Here is a 26070-nt window from a genome sequence, read left to right as displayed (position 1 = left end):
ACAGCAGGGGGAAATTATTGCAATCTATCTTCATATTACAGGTGTTTGTTTGGTTTTGCTCTTTTTCAAACAGCCTCCTCTCTTAACTTTTTCATTTTTGTTCAAACTAGATTTAAAAAAACATCTTGTCATATTTCTATTCATTTTGTCTTAAGTGTTTTGCTCATTGTATGCTATTTCAGTATTTTTTAAAATAATGCAATATTTACTTTCACATTCAACCACTAAGACACAAGATGCCTCCACACATACTTCTCCCCATGCTGTCAGTCATTGCTATCCTGTCACTGGAATCTCTGACAGCAAGAAAGTATTCACATATAAATGAAACTGCACACATTTCCGAAGAATGTGATTATACTTCTTACCAAAACCACCCCTGCCAGATAACTTATCTACATCTGACAACTATCTTTTATCTAAGAAATCTGTATGTTCAGCTCACTCAAAACCTTCTTTTTTTTTTTTTCTTTTTTCCTTTTATATTTAGGTTTGTGACCATTAGAAAGAATTGAGAGATTAAGTGATGCAGGTATTTCAGTCCTACCACTTCCCATGCTTTCCCCCTCATTTGTGTAACGTCAGGTGTGTGCAGAATGAGAAGTGAAAAGCACTGACCAGGGTCACCTATGTGAATTGGTGCTCCATGGGCTTCTTTTAATCCAGATGTTGCTGACACAGCTGCTCCCAACTTGCTTTCAGGAATGGGTCTCATTGTGACTACTAAGTTGCAGTGAAACATAGAAATGCTGTTGCAAGGCACAGATGTCTGGCAGTTCAAAAGAATCCACTGTTAGCAGGAATATTGAACAATGTTTCTAAAATGTCAGAATAAATAAAATTAATCTTTGTGCTGCACTTGAGTTTAGAAAGGCTGCATGCTAACACTCATTTTAAATCCTTTTGAAAAAAATTCTTGGGATAATGCATTTTTTTCCTTTAAGGTTCCATCATGTAGCTGCATCATATACATCACTAAAATTTTCAACTTAATGCATTCCTTGTTGTGGTGCACACAACAAGATGAGCTCAGTATGTTGAATATTAGCTGAGAACAATGGTGTGTCCCCCCTAGGTGACCTAGAAGGTGAAAAAGCTAATAGAAAATTATGGCACACTTGCAAATCTACTTAGTCTGACTCTACCCTCTGTAGCTGAATACAGAGCCCAGTACCATGGCAGGGTCAGCAGCTGCTGATGGCAGTAGCCTCTTGTACAGAAGCTGCATGACAGTTCCATACATACAAATAGTTCATGCCCCTACAAAGGCTCTATGGAATTCATCATCCTCACCAACTGGGAGGCTGAGCCTTTTCTATTTAGAAAGAAAGCAGGTCAACTTTTTAGGAAAAAATGTCAAATTTCTGAGTTGTAGTTGAACATAAACAAGACATCCAGAGATCTGGAGCTGTCAAGAAAATGTTCATTTAAAGCCTTTATAATGATAATAATAATAATCACACCTGTCATTTAAGAAATATACTGTGCAGTTCTTCACAGCATTAATGTGCTATAAACTGTAAAATTTTCCTAATTCTGAAATTCTAGAAGCCGATACATAGTTGTATTTTTTTTTCTTTACGCTTGGTAGAAGGACTCACGTATGAGATATGCTTGCACCTTTGTTTGATGGAGTGTAGCATAGATTGTGTAATGATAACACTGAAAATAACAATAACCTTTCTCCAGCAGCACAGCAGCTGAACTAAATGAAAAAGGCATGCAGATGCATACTTCAATGTTTTTAGTATTAAAGGGTTTATTTACTGGAGACAATTATTCTAAGACTTCTGTTACCATTGAAATGTACACCACAAACTTTTTGAACACAGTCATAATTTTCAGTGCTATGGTAAACACCTCAAGTCTTTGGGAACATCTTGTGGCCCAGAGGCCTGGGTTTGTAGTAAATGTACTGTTTAGAGGCTCTACTGTCACAGGAAAAATCCAGAATGTGGCTGTCGGGCAGAAGAAACTACTATTGTCATAGTTTTAAAAGGAATAGGTTTATAAAAGGAATACTCCAACTGCAAACAGGGGCTGGTATGGAGAGCAGGACACATGTAAAGACATGGTCAGAACAGTGCATGGATCACTGGGTAAAATAGAGGGGGCAAACCAGAACAGAATCCACATGAAATGGCTGCCACAGGAAACAGGGAAAGCTTTGTCATGAAAAATTAATAAAAAAGGAGATTGGCCTTACACTGAACTGAGGCTGGGAATGTTTTACCCTGTATTTTCAGCACTAGCACATGCCCTTAAGTTACTGTGTAGGTAGAGAAAAAAAGTTCTGATTTGAACAATAGGTATATGCACCTAATCTGACTATGGGTGAAACTCACAGGCGAAATTACAACAAAGATTGTGTGTGCATATACTTACTTTGTACATGCTTGCATTACATTTTTGCTCAACGTTTCTGATAGGAATGCCAGCTTTTTGGATTGCTTTTTCAGAAGAGAAGCTGCAGCCTAAATAAAAAGTCACCATGTCCTTGAGTTGTTCAGAATACTCCTTAAGGCTTTTCAGTGATCCAGTACAAGCTCCATGCTCATATTTTCTGTACTGTAGGCAATCAGTTCTAGTGAAATAAGAAGTTATCACAGCTTTGTCACCTTTTTTAAAAACAAGGTGAATTGGTTGAATTGACATAAACCCAGTGTGAAACCACACAATACAGCCTGCTTTATCCATTTTGTTCTTTCTGACTAATAACGAAACAAACACAGGCAAAACTCCCAGAATGTCTTATTCTGCACAAAACCAAGCTGACAGACAGAATGTTAGAGTTTGAGATTTTTCAGGTTTTATAGGTAAAGGTCCCTTATACATATCTTGTCTCAGGCTTTCAAAAATTAGGGAGCTGGTTTGAACCTTGTTTTTAGTGTTTACCATAGGAGTACATATTTCAAGTTTCAGAGACTCTACAAGTATCATGCAGGCACCATGACCATGTTTGTAGTAAATAAAACAAATATAAAACCCTATTATTGAATTCTGCAGGGTCAGACTGCAAAATATTAAAAAATTACACAAAATTTCACCTTTGGATTAGAAAAATTATTTTTAATACTGACAATTATCATAACATGTGGCTCAAGAGCAAGATAATCAGGCTGTTATAATTGGTTTTCACTCAAAGGTATAACTCCAAGAAAAGAACGTTGTTCAAAATCTTCAACAGTGTAGCCAGGCTGTTTCCTCAAATTCTCCTAATCGCCACCAGCATTCACTTCAGAATATTGGCCACCAGAGTTGGTCTGTAGTTACCTGATATCAGAATCACTTCTCAGGGAAGGACATTTCCAGTCACCTGGTTGACTTCTGTACAGCAGTGGCAGGGGTCCATCGTTTGCACGGCAGAACTTCTCAAAGTCATCAGCCAGGGACTTGTGCAAAATCACAATATTGGCCTGTTTGTAGCCTTAAATGGTGGAAGGTAGGAATAGCTGGTTATTAATTCAGCTTTTTTGTTTGTGAAACAATAACTTTTCTGTATTAATTTCTTTAGATGGCTTATGAATTACCTAAAGGAAATTTTTGATTCTGAACTTTGTAATTAGATCAAACTTCTTGAAATGCTTTAAAAATCATAGCTAGGCCTACTCTATATGAGAAGTCATTCACAGCTAAAACAGTTGGCAAACATGGGTAGTAGCAGAATATGAAGACACCATAATTTAAAAACATTTCTATTCATTTATATATAAACATAATTTCCTTTCTAACTGGGGACATTAGAATATAGGAATATGCTTTATTTGCAAATGCTAACTCAGAGCCAAAGAAAGGCTATCACACACCACACTTTCACAATTATTTTTCACCACACCAAGATATAAATCAATCCAAAAGTAAACTCCTGGTATCTTGATATTCATAGCACATTCTTTAGAATTTCTTGGCTAGGGAATTTCAATGTGGGCTGCAATTAAACAGATACGATTACAGCTCAGGAATAAACTCTTTACTGTCCACTGATTCGCAGTAATTTCTAATTAAAGTTCTGATTTAACTTCTTATTAAAAAAAACCCTAACTAAAACAGAACTGCTACATTTTCTTCACTTGGAAACAACTTTGAATTTAAAAGGTTCTTGATAACTACTATGAAATAGCTTCTAAAGACATTAACATTTTTGCAATGAGTACCACTGAAGAAAGGTCCCATTGAGCAAAAATTTATTTTCTTAACAGTAGTAGTTAATACCAATGCCATTTAAACTCTCCTGCATGGAAATATCAACTGTTCAAATAATGGGGGGAAATCTGGAGTACAACTGGTCCGGCGTGTATAAACCCAGCAATTAACAATCCCTAAATTCTGTACCCATTCTCTCTTGAAGAGTTATTACTGTCTGATATCAGGCAGGTGAGTAGGAGGCTGCACAGGAGCACTCACTTTCTTAAATACTGCAGTAGTCTGTCATCAAAGAGGCAATAATTTAGTTGAAATCAATGAGCTGCCTTCAAAGGCTGTAGAAAATGAGCCAAATCTTACTCTTGACTAAAGCTAACCAAGACATCCAAAGAGCATTCTATTCCTGATGGAAAAATGCAAAGCAAAGGCTGAGGTAAGCATGAATTTGCATACTGAATTTGTCCACAAACTGATCTCTTGGGAGTAGTCAGCACAAAAATCCATTTTATTACTAGCAAAAGTTACTAAATACAGAACAAGATTCTTGCTAAATACAGAAAAATATTTTTGCTCTATAAATATACTACATTAACCACTGAATAAAACATTAAGTTTGGTTACCCCTCAGTTTCATTCTCTGCCATCCATGAGAAATCCACAGGCACTTTCTGCTTTGCTGGTTATATTAATGAGTTCTTAAAATTATGGGTTTAGTCAGGGTACTCAACTGACAACACTGAATTTAACATACTAGTTAGAGATGAGAGGCTGAATCTTCAGGCAAATACTCGATGAACTCAGGCAGCTTCATTATAATACTTTGAGAACTTTATTGCTTCTCCTGATAGCTATCCTTACTTTTTGTACACAGCCCATATCTCCTGATGGATTCACTTGCATTATGGAGCTATCATTATGAATGTATTCACAAGCAATGGTAGTGGAGCTGGATGTGTTGACCAACCCAGGCAGTAATTCAACACACTCATGTCCAAGTTCAGAGAAGCTTAGAAAGAGCTTTTAACTTCTATGGTGAATGACAATGTGGGCAGTAAGAAAGAATGGGTTAACAACAACATAAGACAATTTGTTACAATGGTTCTTTTTGTATAATGAAACTGGTTGTTCATCAACTTTTTTTTTGTTTTATATGTCAACAAAACTTCTAAAAATGTTAGAACTAATACATTTAAAACTATTGCAGCAATAAATTCTCTTTAAAATTTTGGTCAGGGCAAACTGCAAATTATAAACATTATAAAATGTCTTCCATTAGTATTTTTCAACTTAAGAACCTATAGAAAAGAAAAACAGAATCTCAAGACTCACTACAGTTCTAAAATATGACCTTTAACATATTTTATAGTACTGCTAGTATTGTACACACAGCTTTGTTGATCAGCTATTTGCCATGGTATTTTTGTTTATGTTATTTTTTAAAGTTGATCAGAACAATGGCAAACTTCTCTGCTTTTGTAAAAGCCCAGCTATGAAAGGCAAGATGGAAATCAATTTTCCAAAATGCATTCAGTTATCTCAGTATAAAACTAATTTTTCCCTCCTCCTTATAACTCCCAGCCTTGCTGGCCCAGTCATCTTTACCTTCTGCAAAAAATGAAGCAGAAAACCACTCCTGTAACAATATGTCTTTAATTCTTCCCCAAAGCATATCTAATGTGCTAAGTAAAGCAAGGTCTCTGTGAAGAACATAGTGAAGAACATCTTACAAATGTGATAATAACATGCAAGAAAATCCAGATTTGGTTAAAGATTTTTCAAATATTTTCTACATCCATCATTTCTCAATGACAATTGGAAGCTGAGGGATGCACTTCACACACTGAAAATAAAGTCCATGTACATTACTCAGGTAGGATAGTGCATTTCCTCTGATATATCTTTATGATTTAAAAAACAGTCAGGTGTTTACAGTATGATTTCAAAAACACCCAAGAATATAACATTTTCTTCTGTTTTACTTTGGTGCTTTTGATATTTCTTCAATCCTTTACAAACAAAACCAACGTAGTTATGAATCTGAAATAGAATCACTTTGCACAGAGAGCTGTTAGGTTTACTTACCTTCTGCCATTCCAGAAGTATTACTAATACTGAGTCTGTTGCATCTAATTATTCTTCTTAGCACATGGGGAAGGAGAGATTTCAACCCTCCTGTCAAAAGCATATTTTCCTCCTTAACAGAAAGATAATAATAAATTTTAACACAAAGCACCTCCCCATAAATTCTGATTTTCTGGAGAACTTAGCTTACATTTCCTCCTTGTACTCCACCAAAGTTATTATCACTGGGAAATTCTAAGTTGTAGCTCAAAAGGGAGATCAAATTCAAAAGGTTATTTTACTGACATTCTATGACTATATGCAAACTGAATCTTTCAATAAATTAGCTGGAGACATGCATTTTAATATTTGGGATAAAACACAAAATTTTGCTGCCCTATAATGTAAAAAACATTTATTTCTTCCCTGATAAATATTAATTTTCTAGAGTATGCAGTTTTGCAAAACTCATTGTAAATTTAAAATTGCAAAAGCACAAGTGGATTAACCTACCAGGGTATAATCTATAATATTACTTCTCTGATCAAAATACTTCTAAGCAATTAGCAAGGCAGCCTTGTGGTAAAGAGAGAACTATATTCAGAAAGTGTCACTGTAATTAATTTCACATGTATTATGGTTTTCAAATATTAATTATGCAGAAGTGAATACTCCTGTGGCTATTCTTCCACTGGGAAAGCACACATAGAGATGTTCAAGTCACTTGTCACAGTCTGGAGTAGGTACAGAAAAAAGTTTCCTAATTACAATCAATATCTGCCTCTTTTTACTTCTTTTGAAGATTTAAAATGTCATTTTTCTGTAATCCAGACAAAAGTCACACAAAGCTTTTTTCTCAACCTGAACTGCTAACAACTAAAAAGGATTTATTACAACACTATTAGGAAAAAGAGTTAGGTCTGACTAAAATAATAACTGGCTGCATATGATATTAACCTTGGTTACTTTCAGTTAAAGAAACTGAGCTATCCTCCAGTGAATTCAATTACCAACCTCCAAGTTTTTCTTTAAATCAGAAAAAGCCATTCTTGATGTCATTCAAAACCAGTAATAAATATGAGAGAAGCTGTGCTGCTCTTTTTAAAAGTTGTTGCTAAATTAATATATAATGAGATGTACACCCTTCTAGCAAAAGTTAATTTTTCTGTTACAGGTCCAGTTTTTTGTTCTGTAACTATGATAATACAAAATTTCACTCTCACAATTGGAGAGTGGAGTGGAATAGTGTGAAAATTTATACTTCTGAGCAATCATTCTGTAATTAACATGAAGAGCAGTGATATGTTTTGACTGAAATGATACTCTGTCCAAAATGTTTCCCAGAGTTTGGAGCTCTGAAAGGTTAAGAGTGGTGCACTGAAATTTAAAGTAAACTTTGTCTCTGTTCTTAATTCTGAAATCTTTACATAACATTGTCAGCCAAATGAAAAGTCTTTTTCTGAACTCCAACTTACTACTTTCTAGATCTTCTTTGCTGCTTTTATATTATCACTCTGTATGCTGTACAAAAATAGTCTTCAGTACAAAATCATGAACAATTCCAAACACACACTTTAAAGAAAACAAGAAGTTGGATATAGAGGTGTCGCTGAGCACTAATTCAGGCTTATAAGTATCAATTTAAGATACCCTATTCTTACTCTAAAGAGAATTTCTAACACCAATCTGGAATGATTAATTCAAGACATTTCAAACTAAATACAATGATCCTAGTAAAATATTCCAGATGTGTTCATTCAGTGCTTTCAGATGATTCTTTATTTCTGAGGATCTTTAAAACCATCTAAATAATTTGTAGGATTGGTGGCCTGCTATTGATGAACTACTAGTTTACTTGGATTTGAAAGACAGTCTGAAGTCCAGAAAATTAGTCTGGAACAAAAGCTGTCTTTAGCTAAGTATTTTGTCACAAATGCCCTGTTCTGATGTTGGGAAAGCCCTCTCATAAAGTGTGGGCCCAGCAGCAGAAATGAAAGTACCTAGGAGATTTTATCAGCAAACATTTAGGTCTCTAAAAGTTTTTGGTTCATTTGACAGCAAGTGGCTAACAAGCTACAGGACTATGAATATCAGTAATTGTCAGCTGTAGATATCATACAGAAGCACTTGGGCCTGTTGCTCCTACTTGTGAATAAACATATACTATTGATGATGACTGGTTAGAAAGCGAATAATTTAAACACTAACTTTGTATAAGCACAGTGAGACAAGGCTCACCTTCCTGGGGCAATTTTATATAGTAACAGGAAAAATTCAATTTGATTAATGTTCTGAGTTTTAACTTTAGATCACTGTATTTGGAATACAGTATCTGTAATAGATTGTGCTGTTATTTTGTTTATTAATTATTAAATTAATATTGGATAGACAATAAAACCAGTGAGATGGTCACAGTAAAAACCAGCTTTTGCTATGTGACTTTCCCACAAATAGTGGAAAATGCAGTATGCTATTTCTCTAAGCTAGGAGGCATAGTCAGGTTTAAATTCCCCAACCATCTCTAGGACTTCCTGAAAAATCCTTGGAGCTATCATGACCATGGAATGTCTGGAGAAAAGTATGGAGGTTATTAGGATCTTAGAGCATCTTTTCCATTTTTTTCTGTCAGGATGCCTAATAAAATGCACAGACTGACTTCATAGGGGCCTCATGCGCCACTCTAAGTAAACAGTGTGAGACAGTGGTTAATCAGTTAGCAGGATCTGTTCCTTGGCAGAGGTTTCTTAATTCCTTTACTTTGTTCTGAGATAGTTTCAGATAATGATAGTATCAGTTACCTCATGGGGGTATGTTGGATCATGACACAAGACAACATGCAGGGTGTTAAAAAGGCCTTAAACAGAGCTTATAAGATGGCTGTTGTGCCTGAAGGTATCCTATGTGGTGTCCCCCCAAAGGGCTCCTAAGATCTGGCTTTCCAGTGTGTTCTCTTTAATGGAATGAACATTTAAAGCAGACCAGATAGAATCCTGTGTAAACAGCGTTTGAAAATCAAGTCATTGACTGGCTGCATAATGACAAATTTCATACTTAAAGCACCCAGTCTGAAAAAAGACCTTGTTCTAAGTCATGCTGCTGACATCAGACTTCCTGACTTTCGACACCAACAATCAATATAGTAAAGCTTCACAGCACTGAAGCATCAAGTTTGTTCTTGAGGAGCATTTTCTTAAATATCTGCTTCCACATTAGAAGCACAATAAACACTTTTCTTTTTAGAGTTTTCATGAAGGTTCAATGTATTTAGTGTGTAGCTTGAGTTTTACATACTGAATTAAATGGCTGAGGATTGAAATACATTGCTGTCTGAGACATTAAGATGGCACTTACCCACTACTGATTTGTGGGCACTACCATATCCTGAGCTGCACTTCCAGATCTTGACAAGGATGATGAAACTTCAAAGCTGGAAAAAGATGAAAATTATGTAGGGAGCTGTGTGATCAGGCAGTGAGGACAATTTAGTTTATGCCAGATCAGTAGTTCAGAATAATGAATCAATTTGTAAGGAACAATATTGTATTGAAATGACATTATATTATAAATCTGTATAATATAAAGATTCAAGAAAATAAGAAAATATAAATATTCAAGGAAAAAACCTCTCTTTGTATCATAGTGGCAGTCAGGAAGTACAGTTTGGTAAAAGTTCAAACAGATCTTGGGTCTGGCTTTAATAAGTAACATAAAATTGTTAGTTGACATCTTCATTCAGTAAATACTTGTACAGTGGTACTTAATACCACTTCAATTGAATTAAGCAGTTACCACTATCTGATTAATTTGGCCCAGATGATTTTCAAAATATCTCATTACCAAGGCAATAACAATTTCCAAGAAAGCCATATTTGGAGGATGAATATTTTTGATTTAGAAATTGTGCTCCCTGGTTGCCATATGAAGCTCTAAGTCATTAACCTCTAAGTCATTTCTACATGCTGTTCTCAGAGCACTAGTTGAATACAGGTGACTGCAATGCTGTGCTCATCTTTGCTGAGATGACTGGAATGGGACTGGTTCCAAGCCTCATATGTGTAACTGATTTTAAAGAATATGCTCTACTTGCCCAAAAATCCACAACTCATGCAAGGAAAAACGCATGTTGAGAGGAAGACACGAAGCAAGAAAAATGTAGTTCCAGAAAAGATTTTAAAAAAGAGATTGCCCTGCATTTTAGATTACTTGCATGATGGACAGAGTAGCCTCTTTGCATCTTCCAGGCTATTCCTCATTTTTTTCCTCTTTTTCTACAGTGTGCTTTTATCTCTGCATCTTTTCCTCCCTGAGCTCACACCCCTATCTCCATAACTCCAAGCTGGGCTGACCTTTGTAGCACTTGCTTCCTTGGTTTGTCTGACTGCATGCTCTGGCAATATGGGAATTTTAATGCCTTCTCTCCTCTCATTGACTCTTTTTAATTCATTTAGTTGATGTATCTCTCAGTTTTACCTTAACATCTCAATTTTTAATCTTAAATGAGCTTTTTCTGTTCCTAGTGTGAGACAAAATAGTCTAACATCAGAACTCATAATACACATAAATAAATAAATAAATTCACAAATGTCTTCCCAGACTTAGATTTAAGATTTAGACTCCTCTGACCCCACCTATACTCATAGGTGAATATACATCTATATCTATATATCCCTTTTAATATTACAGACAGGCTTGGCTTAAGCATAATTTTTCTATTTAGTTCTTAATTTTTCTATTCTTAATTTCTGACAGTGGAACCACCAACTGCCTTACAAAGTTATATCTCTTCCAAGCTACAGTTTATTAAGTGTTTTTGCAATCTGCAGAACAAAAGCTCTTTACGGAAAAAGAAGGAAGGCCAGTACGTGAAACATTTTCTATTATCTTAGAGCTTTCAAACTGAAAAAGTGAATCTGTAAATTTTGCAGATATTTAAATACGAACATAGATTCTTTACAGGCCCACATTGTAAATTATTCATCATCCAAGAAAATGGAAAAATGTCATTTAAGTGTCAGAGAGATTACACTTTGAAATGCAGTGGGTGGGTCCATACTGCTGTGCTAAACTACACCAGATAAAAACGAATCAAGAAATTATGTAATAACACAAAGGATTAAAACATTCTTCAGAAGTGTCAGTATGACTACTTTGCCTTCACACATATCAAGTGAAATAATGAAATAGAAGTAAAACAATAGCATTTCTGGGGTTTTAAAATGGAAGACATGACAACACACAGCCTGTAAAAAGTATGGGTGGTAAGGGTAATAAACAGGTTTGAACACTGCAAAGTAGTTAACACCAGTTTCTGGTGTTACGAGTTACAGGTCTGTTTCTCCAGTGGCACTGATAGACTAGTAAGAATACGGTTTGATGCAGCATAATCTAGAGACTTGCTTGCAAGGAGCCCAAAGACTCTTACGAAATATAACCTTGCATTGCTCATATCACTTTTGTCCTATTTTCAGTTGAAAGTTTGATAATAAGAATGGGTGGTGGCATGTACGGGATCATGGGCCAAAAAAGTGCAAGGGTCAGTACTTAAAACTGCTGGGCAGGGTTTTTAGATATTGTCATGCAGATACCTCACCCAGAGCTACTACAGCAGAGTAACCTGAAACATGAGCCAGGCCATGGGCTGCCTTTTCCAATACATAATGGAAAGTAATCTAAACTAATTATAATCTAACAAACACTTTGTGTACTTTGCCTTGCCCTAGTATGAACATGGTTACAGAGGATTGTTAACGTAAACACACTTTAAATGACCTGCTGTTTAATCATCAAGCTGTTTTGAAATTCTGCCAGCAGACTTCTGTGAAAAGCACAAGCTTCTCTGAAAATTTAGTTCATTTGATTTTCCAACAGGATCTTTCAGTTACACTTGTGATCTTTTATTTGAAGAATCAATTAATGAACCTTTTTCTCCCCATCTGCTATGAATCATTTCAAAGCAGAGAAGATCTTTGTGTATCATTCCAAAAGGGGAGTGTGTAGTGTATTTTCAGACAGGAGCTCATCCAGCAAATTATTATTTAACTTTACATTTGAAATATAGGATATTTGTGTTTGAAGTTTATGCACCTCTAAATGAGAGCTGCAAATCGAAATTTAAATTAGCTTCCATTAGTGTTCTGTCTGCTGCTTAAAGCAGCCAGCCTATATTTGAGAGCCTGCAGATTATGCCAGGACAAGAAATTGATAGGATCAATATGTCTTTGATGCAATCTTGTTTATTTGCAAAAAAGGTACACAACATCTAGTTTCTCTCAGTGTGTTAAGAACAAATAACAGAAAGCAATTACCAGTTTCAAAGCAGCCATTTCAGACAGCACCGTATGCTGCTGCAACCACTGCGTTGGTATAACTTTACACTCAGCTTCTGCTCTGGAACAAACCAAATTGTTTCTCAGGTGGAGAAATATGGGCAGAGGCTAGAGAATAGTTCACATTGGGCCCTGCCCTTGCATGGGCACAACCTATGCAAGATCCCAGCTGTTTAGGCTTTTTTATGCTGCAAAGGATGAGCCCTCATGACTTCACACACCCTTCCAACCCCTTGAGTCATACCCTAATACCCACTTTCCTGCCTCATCACCTTACAAATACATACAACCAACAAGTTTTAGAACAGCCACCACACTTACATGCACCTTTGGCAAGATGCAGCATACACCTAAGAGGAGACTAAGAAATTCATCGCGATTTAAAACTGCTACATTCATGCCTTGGACTTTGCTGGCAGGAACACTCACCAGTAGCAAGAGGAGGCTGCAAATGATCCACCGAAGGTTGTTATCATATAAGATGACAAGAGTCGCTTATTCAACTTCAAGAAATTAAAAAAAAAAGAGCATGAGGATTGTATTTAAATACTGTTTCTCAATCTATGCTGAGCTACAGATTTTAAGAGTTGCTCCACAATTTTTTGGGCTGGGTCCAGATACTGTTTCTCTATCTTGGCCTCTTCTGGCACCAAGACAGCGCAAGAATGCAGGGGGACCTTGCTGCAGACCACCAGTGCCAGCCTCTCCCAAGCCCCTGTGGCAGCACTGGCCAGCTAACACTGCACACAGCAAAGGTGATGGGCATTGGCTGGACAAAAACTCCTAATGCGAGGGAAATTTTTCTTTCCAGTCTTACCCAGAAGGAGAGAAAATGGAGTCCATAGGACAAAGTACAATTACTTGTACTGCTTTGTTGGCAAGGCAGCAGCCACAGGTTCTTGTTTTGATAAGAACATATGTCACCACCTAGGTTACACCCAGTCACATCATGCATGGTCACAGGGCTGATGGGGTGCTCATTCCTATAAAGGAATTCCATCTGAAGGTAAGCAGGTAAGTGTGTTCTGCTACCTACACATCATAAAAATAGAACCATGCTCCCGAAAAACATGCCATGCTCTTGCTCTCAGGTCTTTCAGGCTACCTCCAGGATTATGCCATTCCTTTTTTGTTCACATGTCTGCCAGCAGGTGCTGTCACTGCACCCACCACTGCTCACCAAGCAATTGTCCTCAGCGATGGTCACTAAAATTATTCCAGCTCATGTGTTTACACAAAGTTAGTGTCCTTGAGATGTGGGTGTCTCAGCAGGCTGTGTGTGGGGAACTTCCAGTGAATTGTACCTCTCCAAACTACCAAGAACAAATATCTCCATCTCCACACATACCTATGATGAAGAGATATTAAATTTCTTTGTTCCATCGCTTCCTTCTACTCCTAGACCAAGGAGTATTGGGAACAGCTCAAAAGGACAGAGCATAATTTCCCTGACAAACCTCCAGGCTTAAGTAGTGCTATATGGATGATCAGATGAATCTGTGGCAGGATCTCCAAGAATACCTCACTGCAACTTTCAGGAGTATGTACAGGTAAATTTCTGTTAGCAACTGTACTATGTGATAGCAAATGGTCTGCATTTGGACTGCTATTTTGTCTTGAAGCATCCACACTGCCCCCCCATAATAAATGTTAATTTGCATCAAGGATACCTGGACAGCTCTGTTCTGCAGCATCCATTCTAACTTGAAGGATTCCAAGTTATGAACGAATTATGGCTGCATTACTATGCTTTCATTAATGCATACCTGACAACTGTGGTATTATGTGGTGACTACAGTTGTCATGATGATCTGGAAACTGCCCTCAGTGGTCTGTTTGGTGCAGCCAAGCACCTGCAGACACATTTGTACTCTATCTGCAAGAGATCGGGGTGTGTTTGACCAACACTTAGTACAGCAGGACAATGAGAAGGAGTAGCAACGAGGAGTGCTATCAGTAATTAGACATATACTCTAAGGCTGACAATACCACAGTCCTTTTGGAGAAGAGAGTGCTGCTTTGTCACTAGTGAAGATGCCCAAGCTCTGAAAACCACGGATGTTACATACTTATTTGGTAGACTGCATCACAGAATCCATAAATAATCACCGATAATTGTCAACATCCCTAAACTTGTGAACAAGAACGTGTAGAATGAGTGAGTTATAATCCTGAACAGTCAAAGCTCCTTGTGGTGGGCTCGAATGAAGATCTTGACATCATTGCTAACTCTTCTTCCCCTGCCTATACAAAATAAGAAACTTTACAGCATGTGAACCTTTGAGGACCTCAGCTGCACAGTAATGTGACTGATGGAAGACCTGGATGATGTGGCAGTTCAACCAAGCTACACTGACCTGATTGTCCAGTCATCCACAGCAACCAGGAATGAATTAATTTCAGAGGCAAGTGGCAACCATGATGACCATGAGAAGAGACCTCCTGCAAGTGGTGTGTTGGTGCTGCAGAGTGTCAACAGTTCCCCATACCATTTCTGAACTCAAACCAGTCATTCAAGACCAGCATATGATGTAATTACACTGGGCAACTGTCCTCATCCACCACAGCAACCCTTGGCAAAGCAGAGAATGTTGCACCATAGCTAGAGGCTGCCATAGTGCTTAGTGCATAGGAGAAAGGTGGGCTTAAACTGAAGCATTGTGTTCTGAAAAGAAAATTCCCAATTACCTTACTTTTAAGGGCCTGAAAGGATACAGGCTCTTATTGAACTGTCCTGGGCAGCCTGATCCCACAGCATGTGGGTGTTCCTGATGCAGTCACTCTGTCCTGGCACCCTCGGGGCATCACCACTGGTGGCAGCAGCACCATGGGCGTGCAGCAAGTACAAGGGAGTGTGACAGCTACAGTGACAAATGCAGCAAGGGAGCAGCTCAGGAGCTGTGCTCTGCTGTTGGTCCCAGCACAGGCCACGTGAAGAACTTCACATCTAAGTTCCTGCTGACAGATTAGATCAGGTATCAGGTGACAAAGCGCTCTCACTCTGTAGCTATTCACTGCCTTACACAATTATGTACAACACACCACTGTGTCCAGTGCAGTTACAGCAGGCAGACTGAACATCTCAAACCACTTGTTCATGAGCAGTATCAGCTAAGAGCTTAAGATGTTCAAAAATGAAGCTACATTTCTAGCTCATAGAGTTAATCCTGAACTTTTACTGCTTTTCCCTATGTTCCATGAATAGAGTAAGATCTGTATCACCCTCAAACCTTTTCTCACCATTAAATTTTTTTTTAAAAAGCAGTTTGGTGTTAAAAGAGATGACTCATAATGCTGCAGCATCAGTTAGCTGGCTTGAAAGGGATGCTGATGACATAATTTTGATTTTCATTACCAAAGAATATGAAGGTAAGGGCTGAAAATGTTTTACACTTCTATCACCTCAATTTATATTTTAAAGATATAAATAAGCTATAGTGATTGGTATCTTGGTGTGCTCTAATTCAAAAATTGAGCCTATATTTTGTATAGAAACAGCACAAAAGTTTAAGCTTTTACTAGTATTATTTTTTTTAGAGTTTTGTTCCCAGATATAGTAGATGTAAATATGCCTAAAACCTTACCACAGAGCTTACAGTTTAAGGACTCAAACTTCTAGTACTTCTATGAATATAAGTAAAAGAGATAAGCAGATAATTAGTCCCACTGAGCTCATGGACAGATGAAGTGCTTAAACATTTGCTGTATTGTACTTCAGCTGCATACATGTTTGCATACAAGCCATATCCTATATGCAGAGCTACATAGAGAAAGACATGACAGAAAAGTAAGCATAAAGACAGAAAAGTATATAAGCAATACACTTGCTTTTTATAAACATGTACATGAAACAAGCCAACAACCTTAATATAAGAACCTTGATATAAGTTATAACTAGTACCGATGAACCATACAGTTCAGAAATAATGTTCAGCTCTGTTTTTGTCTGCTTAGCAACCATTGATCCTTTTTCCTGGTTTCTGTACACATGCCAGATAGGGAATTGTAATAACATACCTTAAAATTCCATATCCCAGTTTGGAATTTGATAGGACAAAGGGTTGTATCTTTAAACTGAAAGAGGGTAGGGTTAGGTTAGATATTGAGAAGAAATTCTTTCCTGAGAGGGTGGTGAAGCACTGACCCAGGCAGCCCATCTCTGGAAGTGCTCAAGGCCAGTTTGAAAGGGGATTTGAGAAAGCCCCTTGGTCTGGTGGAAGGTGTCCCTTCCCTCCCCATGGAAGAGAGATTGGAACTAGATGATTTTCCAGGTCCCTTCCAACCCAAACCATTCTCTGATATTCCTATTTAGGAGGCTATTTTAAAGAGGCCATTTTTGTTCTTGGACCTTTTTTTACATATCTTATTATAAATCCTAAGTATGGGGAGTGTGCTAAGTTTTGGTTTATTTTATTTTCAAATGAGAAAAGACTCTTGCTTGTTTGAGCATTAGTTCTTGATCTGGCTGAATTTTCCTTCTCCTCTGAAATGGATTTTCAATTGACATTACATCATAGAGACTGAATAGTTTCATGGTACAGTTAATATATACATAAAGTCCAAATAATTCAAAATATTATTAAAACAATATTCTTCAGAAGATAGAATTACAGCTACATCTAGCCCAGTATCATGACTTTGATAGAGATCAATAATGCACAGCCTAAAGAAGAGCTCAAAAGCAGAGAAAACATTCACAAAACCTAACTGGTTTATCCTTCCAGCATTTCATGACCTCTGGTTCAGAAACTTTGGAGCTAAGCGACATTTCATTGTTTATAGAAGTTAATGTAAAATCTAATATCCAAGTGGACTTTATCCCATACAACTGCAGCTTGCAGCATTTCATATGGATTTCACCAGCTACCTTCTAAATTACTTTACTTGGAAAACTAGATGCAACTCCTAAAAATTATGCATGGACTGTTTCATTAGGATTCCCTTTTCAAAGCCAATATATTTAAAAGTAACAAAACTGTCTTTGTATTAGAATGCAATCTACAAACACAGACATTCTTTTGATCCTTATTCCATAAATATATTTCCTCTTGAGACAAGCATCTTACATGAGTCTTCCAGCAATTTTCAGCAGTATCTCCTCCCAAAGAAGGGTCAGACTACACAGTATATGCAGTGGCAAAAGACAAGACAAATTAAAAGCACTCCGCAGCTTGCATTAATGTGCTCTAAGTCTAAATGTGCAATTAAAATAAAGCATTCACATTTGAAAAACAACTCTAAAAAGCTGTGGGGTTTGTCTCCAAAAGATTAGTCAAATGTGTGTGATTTTGATTGTGGGGGAAGGGAGCAATGAGTTTGGTTCAAACCTAGACCTATTTAAGTAGCTTCTCTTTTAATATTGTTAGTATAAAGACACATTTTTGGGACCACCTGGAATTTTGAAGATGGAGTATATATAGGAACATAATTTCTGGAGAGAAAAAAATAAACCTACAGAATGGATAGCTGTTCAGCTACTTGGAAATATAACCAAACCAAAATCATATAGAGCAAGGTGTATTTTGTCATATATTGCTGTATCCTAACTACCAGTAAGTATTTTTAATAATATGCAAAGATAGAAGAACTGATTTGAATTTTATTCCTGATTTGAATACAGGACCAAGGTGTTTCTCATTACAGATTGAAATGAGAAGATTTTAATCAGTCAAAAGGAAGATGAACAGGCATCAGTTACTAGAAACTGCTGTGATTTCCAGTCACACTGATGAAGCACTAGGAGACTGGTATTAAAAAAAAATAGTTACTACAACTAAAACATTTGAAGAGATGATGGTACCTAATGACTTTCAAACTCCATTCTATACTGACAGATTTCCCTAATGGAAATTTCTTTCCTATTCTCATAATACTTGTCTTTATAAATTAGCTGAGTTTGACATAGAAAGCTTGCTATACAAGGCTGATTTTGAATCTGTTAAGCACTTCAAACTGCAGATATATGAGATACAATCATTGTGTCCATGGGAAAATTGTCAGAAGTAATGCAAGCTCATCAACGCATTCAATTATAAGACTGGAATGAAGTGAGACTTTCTTGCTAGACATCAGAGATACCAGAAGTTTACCAGAAGGCACATAAAAGAATTTGAAACCATATATAAAAATAAACAAATCAGTGTCCTTTGCATCAAACAACAAATATGGTTCTCTGCCCACTCCTCCCCCATTTAGTGGAAAGTTTAAAAAGCAAGCATTCTGAGTAGATCCAGATAATATTACACAATATTTTCCACTCCTTTTGAAGGAGGAAAATATTGCGATTTCCACTTGGTTTCAAAATCTAGGCAAAAAAAAGTGTGTATATATATATATATTTATAAAAACTATAGATGCATTATATATGAATATATATATATTAATTCCATGGTTGATTACATAAAGCAAACTGTTCCAAATTAAACACTTATTTCAAGACTGAATAATTTAACAGAATAAAAGTCCAAAATGTGTAACCTATAATTCAAAGAATAGAATGATCAGTATATGACTTTTCCACAGTTACTAAGTGTACAAACTAAAATATGTGAAATAAAGTGCATTAAGTGGGCATTGTTTAGGATATAAACTATGTAAATTAAAAATAGCTAAGAATATTAACAGAAATGCATCTAACTTCAGTGACCTTGTGTTCAAGAGCTCTGCAGAAGTCAACTATCTCAAATGCCTTTCTTAAAAATAAACAGGAATAGAGAAGATATCACACTTATAGATGGCTGATTTTGTATCTGATAGACACATACTTCTGATGGACAACCAATTTTTGACCTTTATAGTATTAACAGCTTCAGTGAAAAAGTAATTTTCCCAGTTTACAGTTGTCTCCTAAAGGCTTTCATCATAGCACATTAATAAGAAATTTTGGGGGGCAGCTGTTTATTGCGAGTCTGCATCTTGCTGAGCATGAAGTCTGTATCTTCCCCAGCTATAGTAAGGGCTCTTCAGTATTATTGCATGGTGATGTAATCTCTCACCTGCACTGAACACTTGTCCTGTTGGTAAAGCTGTATATTTTCAATTAGAGATTGAAACTTTTGCTGAAAATAGCCTCAATACCATCTATAAAATAACATTTAGAATAAATTTGTTAGATCTTTTTGTAATAAATCAGAATACATTTGTGGCTTCTTTGAAACAACTTATGAATATTGGGGGTAATTTGATGGCTGGAATATTTTATTGCATGAATATGTTGAGTTAATAGGTAGATGTAAGACAAGCAAATAATCAGGAAAGACAAGGGACAAGTTTCTCCACAGTAAACAGATGAGAATTAGTGTAGATTATTCTACAAACAAGGTATGGTATTATTAAAATGGATAGGCAGACTTTCTTTAAATGTTTTGGTTTTATGGTTATTCTAGAAAAGGCTGTGGTGTAATAAGAGTAAATGACTTCTATATTAGTCACATTTTAGAATTCCAACAGGAATAAAGTTTACAAAACCAAACAGAACAACCAAATCCATAAGGCCAAAAGAGATTAAATTGTAGCCCAAAGCTTCAACTATCTAAGAGGATGCACTGTGAAGCTTCAACATAGAGGGGTAAAAGCAGCAATAGGAAGAGACAAGTGATGATGTGAGAGACACTTAACGTCACATTCAGCTGTGACAACAGCATCCTTAAGTATGCAATTAAAGGCAAATGGATGTCGCAGAGGCAGGGAGTGGGGGGAAGGCTGCTCTCCTGGGGTGTGTGGGTGGTGTGAAGGCATTTACCTCTGCAGACAAAGAGAGGCACTGGAAAGATTAGGCAACTGCTGTCTTAGAGGAGGCATGATTACTTTTACATGGCATATCTGAAGTCAAAAAGGGTACATAAAAGGCTAAAGAAAACACGAGTATGGTCTGCCTTGAGACACAAGATTAAATAAGGGATTAACACTTGCTGTTTGTCAAAGCAGTGAGGCTCTGATGATTTCCTCAGAAATCCTCTCCATCTCCTCCTTAAATATCCATCAAAGCATAGTTCAGGCACTGCAGTGGGTTCCTGTCCAAACTCAAATGATTTATAGTTCTGTTGTTTTGGTACTCGTTATCCAAAAGTAATTATTTTATCTTATGCATAAACCAAACCAGTACCTCCACTAACCACAGTTTTCTAAAGAAAAATACTGTCACACAGTGGAACAGTTTAATCAACTTGTTATCTAAAGAAGCAGGAAAATAATGGCAAGCATCTCACAACTGCCAAAGCCAAATTCTTGGGTGGGGAGATATTATTATAAGGCCACACCACATTATAGATACATGTTTCTGTGCTGGTGAGAGACTGGAAGCACTGCTGGCTCGAAACCTTTCATGTGTATGTGTGTATGTGTGTGTGTGTGTGTGTGTGTGTGTGTGTGTGTGTGTGTGCGTGTGTGCGTGTGTGCGTGTGTGCGTGTGTGTAAGAGGCAGACCAGGCCTTTCCCTGCTGAGGCAGTGCCCTACCCCATACACCCCCCCAGGCCTTTATCCCAGCCCTGCAGCAGCCACTGATCCCCGACACATCAGAGGCAATGCTCCACACCTGCCCCTGGAGCTCCCAGCCCAGCTCCTGAGTGGCCAAATGACCAAAGTCCCACCTGGGGAAAGGGCCCAGGAAGGCCAAGGGGTATTTAAGGCCAAACATAAGACAAGAATTTCTTGACCTTCCTCCTCTTGGAATTTCTATTGCTTGAATGCTGCTGGAACTCAGGAGTTGGTAGCTATATTTGTTCTTTTCAGTATCATTTCTCTCTTTCTTCTGATTCCTTCATGTTAGAATTCAGAGCAACTTAAAATTGAATGGGCTTTGAGTTTGCTAAATTGAATGGGTGAAACTAATACTTTGACAAGTGGTTTATGTTGACTGAATGCTGCTACAAACTTTTTGTCAAAGTTATTTGATTTTCTAGAGTTGCCAGTAAAGTATTCTTTGTTGAGCTCTTGAGAATATCTTGTCAATATTTCTCCCATGAATCTAATTCAAATTGCATGAACAACTGTAAGCCCTGTTAAAAGTCTCATCAAGTGAGTTGTTTGGGGCCTTACAACTGGTTTTGGCTGGGGTAATTTTCTTCACAGTGGCTGGTATGGGGCTGTGTTCTGGATTTGACTGAACACAGTGATGGCAACAGAGATGTTTTTGTTATTGCTGAGTAGGGCTTGCATAAAGCAAAGGCCTTTTTCACTCTTCCTACTGCCATGCTGGCAAGGAAATTAGAAGTGCATGGGAGGCTGGGGACAGACACAGCCAGGGACAAATGACCCAAACTGACCAAAGGGACATTCCAGACCTTATGGCATCATGTCCAGTATATAAAGTGGGTGAAAGAAAGAGGAAGGCAGGACGCATTTGGAATGACAGATTTCATCTTCCCAAGGCACCATTACTTGTGATGGGGGTCTGCTCTGGTGGAGATGGCTGAACACCTGCTTGCCCATAGGAGGCAGTGAATTAATTCCTTATTTTGCTTTGCTCATATTTGTGGCTTCTGCTTTCTCTATTACACTGTCTTGATCTCAACCTATGAGTTTTCCAGCTTTTACCTTTCCAATTCTCTCCCTGAATGTGCTGGTGGAACAGTGAGTGAGCGGGTGGTTGGGCTTGGCTGGGGTTAAAGCAAGGCAGTGACTGAGAGAAGTGATTTAATCAAATTTATACACTAACTTCTCTGCGTATTACAAGTAATTCTAAGAATCTGTGGCATTTGCCTCATCTGACTTCCAGTTTGAAGATGCATCTCACTAGAGTTCCAGGAAGGCAACACTGAGTTGAATGGGAAGCAAATAATTGACAACAGTTTCTGTAATCAGTGTTTGGTCTGGAATAAAATCTGGTTGAATAGAATGCATTCTTTTAAAAATGGAGAGAGATGTGTTACTAGTATAAGTCTTTATAAAAGCTCAAAAATGCTCGGGAGTGAGAGGGTTGAAATACCTCAGAGTTAATGGAGTTATTTACAATGTCAATAATCTGCATTGCTGTCATGCTTCCCATCAATACATTAAGAAGCAGTCACAACAGAAAAGTAAGCTTGAATGTGACATGTTGTAAGAGGGAGGATGCCAAACCTCACTCTTAGCCAGGCTCAATAAATGACAGCCAAAGAAAAATTGCTTAATGGGGCACTTATTTGCATAGAAGTCTTTAACACTTCAGAGAAAATGCAAATCCCAAGGAATTTACAAAAAGAGGTAAAATGCCTTCTGACCAACTGGAGTTTGACATCCTCTTCAAAGACTGTCACAGCAAATACTTTACATTAAAAAAGAAAAAAGATTAATAAAACGGAGTGTTCTAACATTTAAATAACCTAGGTTTCACCTAGAAGTCCTCTACTTAAGAAAAATGAAAGAAATGAGGCTGTGCATGGATTATTGAAAGCTCAAAGAACTCCAAGTGCGTGGTGCATAACCTCTAGAGCAGATTATTTACAGTAAATATTGTACTGGATATTTTTAGGTGGTGAAGTTACTGCTTCATATTCTGGGCTTGCCTATGAAATAGGCAATAGGGACAGATGCAGCAAAATCATGGAAGAAATAAAAGGTAACAATTCTTCACACTCTTTTGTAACTAAATCATTATGGATCATCAGATGAAATTAGCAAATGGCAAAGTCAAAGCAAGCAAATGGATGTCTTTATTTAGGAACTGCATTGTTAAACCACAGACTCTCATGACACTATGCAGCTGCTCCTGGCCAGCATTGGAGACAGCAATGCAGAGCTAGAGATACCCTAGTTTGCATCCTGTATCTAAATAAATCAGTATGGGATGAAAAAATTAAGAAAAACAGTAATGAAATTATAGAACTGCTTCAATACCAGTTACCTGTTAGCTCTAGTCCCAAGACACACAATTTACAGTGCCAGTGTCAATTATGCAGGTGAAGTTAGAAATCCCCATCTTTTGGATGTATTGAAAATTTGTAATTCACTCTCATAGTTTTTGATTTTTCACAATAGTATTTTATATCTAGGCCATGTTAATGGAAACATATTTATCTACTGGTTTTCTAACACATTTTAGTTTCTTTTTGTTCTTCAAAACTAAGGGTAATCTTTCAAATCTTTCATCAAAACATTTTCCTGGTCCTTTTAAAGGTGTTTGTAGTTGTAATGTAATGCTGATTATATTAAATCATATTGTATTATAAAATATTATAATACTCTATGTTAAGAGGTGCCTTCCAGTCACCTAATACAGTACTTGAAACTAATGGGAGTTTTCATATTTTTTCTGAGGAGCTCCAAGTTCCTTTCAAAATCCAGGAGATTCACGAACTGAGTTTGAAACATATTATCTTAATTTATCCATTTGTTTACAGATTTTCTTTTCCATTATTTCAATTCATGGAGCCATCTTATCTTTTTAAGTTTCAAAGAATAGGCTCAAAATCAATAATCAGACAGCTTTTCTCAAGATAGAGGGAAAGGAGCCTCTGTAATAATTGTTCACTTCATTAATTTCTTTTTGCTCATTGGTAATTTAACAGATGCAATACCTTTAAATACATCATTAGAAGAAAACTTGTGGAAATTAATTCATTACTTTTCATTTATGCTTTTCAAAAATTGTTCTTCCCCCTTCATTTAATATGGCACTTCTTTTCACTCTTTTTCTGCAGGCTCACTTTAAAAACTACAATGCATAGCTGTAAGTTCTGCCATTTAAACCCTTTTTTCCTCATATTTATGCTCCCTTGTCTGGGGTAGGAAAACAGAACCATAAGTTCTGCAACTATCAGAATGTACTCACAGTCTTCATGATGAGTTATAAGTTTTAATTTCATTATCACTAGCTTTCAGATCACCTTGATTAACTTCTCCTTTCTAAAGTCACCTTCTCCAAAGTTGACAGTAAATTTTCAAAATAGTGAGAATTCACATGCAGGTCTTTTGAAAAGGACTTAGAGTTTACTCAGGGAGTATTACTGAGGTTTAATGACAACATTATGTAGAACAGTTCACTGTGTTTCCTCCAACAAATCTGAAAAAAATTCAAACTATTGAGAGTAAGGATTACGATTCAAAAGTCAATTATATTTATTAAACAGAAATTCTATTTTTGCCTACCTTAAGAAGCTTTAACAGTTCAAAAAGTGAAATAAACTCCTATTTCTGTGTCAATGGCTAGTGCTGCTTTCTTTCCTTTATTGACAGCATTCATTCATTTTCCTCTTCCTCATCAGAAACTGAGAGACATGACAATTTTTTCCCCTCTTTTATAACCAGGTAGACTTTTAGTAATTAAACTTTTGAAAGTGCTGCCTGTAATATAATGGTAGTTGAAAAAAAAAAAAAAATCACTTTTCAGTGAAGAAATGAATACTAACTGAAACAGGACCCTAGAAGCAAGCAGTAATGCTTAAATGCACTCTTTCAAGAAATGATCCACTTCCTGACAGAGTTGTACCACTTCCGTTTAGAGAATTATTAGACTTGGATGCTTAGCATAACTTCTCCTTTCATGGTAAAAACATTAAGTGGTTTTAGAGAGATAAAACTGTTGCCCAGAGCAGTTTCATAAAAAATACTTTTAACAACAAATATACCTACCCAGTCTACTTTTCTGACAGTTATCAAGCACAGACTGTTCAATTAAAGGTTCAGATTAAACAAAAGATAAAAATCACAGAGAAGATATGCAAACTAAAAAGTAGAACTAATACTAAACTAAAATTTCTCACAAAAGTTGTTTCATATCAAGTTTGTCTTTCACAGTGAGTCCTTTCCAAAATTCATTTTGTGGTTTCCAAAATTTGATCGTTTTTTTCTTCTGCTGTGCAAATGTTCTCCATGGAGTGATCAAGGGGAACATTTTGTATCATCTAGCCTTCTGAAATTTGTCCTTTGAAAATAACACCTATTTCTGTAACAATTCAATGACCATAAGAAAGCACCAAATACCTTCAACTTTAGCTCCATAGAAATTACAATTTCCATAAGCAGCTCCCCTTCAGAAATAAAGTAAATCAAATGCCTCAAAACTGTGAGGCCCCGGCACCCTGGAATTATGCAGCTCTAGCACTCATGTTCTTGTTTTTCTCTCTCATTTCCTCTCAGACGTCTGTACACTGAGCATTTCCATTTCACCTCAGCCCTCAAACCAGCTTGGCACACCACCTCTTTTAGAACCAAAAATAAAATATTGTGACACTTTTTCTTTAATGAAGCTCAATAATATCTTTCCATGTGGGAATTTCCCACAGCATTTTTTTCCTCCCTCTTTTCACAATTAGGAATGACAAGTAAATACACATATTTTTGAACAGTTGTGTTGTGGGGTAGAGAGGGACATCTATCTTTAGAATGGTGTTACTCCGTATTCCCAAACTTGCAGCACATGCTCAGCCCAAACACTGAACTGTTGGCTGACTGACCTGTTGGGTTGTGCACATGAATATGAAAATGCTGCTTAAAAACAAAAAACCATTGACAATATGGATCATGAGTAGCTCTGCACTGCCCCATAGCTTTTAAGTATTTAAATATCAAATATTTTTCCTTTTATACCAGAAGGGTAATTTATTGTACGCACATCATACA

General features: G+C 36.8%; 1 protein-coding gene across 2 annotated transcripts in view; it reads right to left on the bottom strand.

Annotated features, from left to right (window-relative positions):
- Window positions 1-26070, bottom strand: part of DGLUCY (D-glutamate cyclase) — a 48537-nt gene that overhangs the window by 19154 nt on the left and 3313 nt on the right. The window contains exons 2-7 of one of the 2 annotated variants that reach the window (XM_054275966.1): window positions 12960-13033; window positions 9556-9631; window positions 6226-6337; window positions 3274-3427; window positions 2386-2584; window positions 619-769 (exon numbers count right to left, since the gene is read on the bottom strand). In XM_054275966.1, coding sequence (XP_054131941.1) covers window positions 619-769; window positions 2386-2584; window positions 3274-3427; window positions 6226-6328 — 607 coding nt within the window. In that variant the 5' untranslated portion in view covers window positions 6329-6337; window positions 9556-9631; window positions 12960-13033. The remainder of the gene's footprint in view (window positions 1-618; window positions 770-2385; window positions 2585-3273; window positions 3428-6225; window positions 6338-9555; window positions 9632-12959; window positions 13034-26070) is intronic. The other variant, XM_054275967.1, reaches the window with a different exon arrangement.

This window comes from Melozone crissalis, unplaced genomic scaffold (assembly GCF_028551555.1).
Source record: "Melozone crissalis strain CALT ecotype California unplaced genomic scaffold, PUWL_Pcris_2 ptg000018l_1, whole genome shotgun sequence".
NCBI classification, from domain to species: Eukaryota; Metazoa; Chordata; class Aves; order Passeriformes; family Passerellidae; genus Melozone; species Melozone crissalis.
Note: the sequence above shows the minus strand (reverse complement) of the source record. Positions and strands in the feature narration are given on the sequence as shown.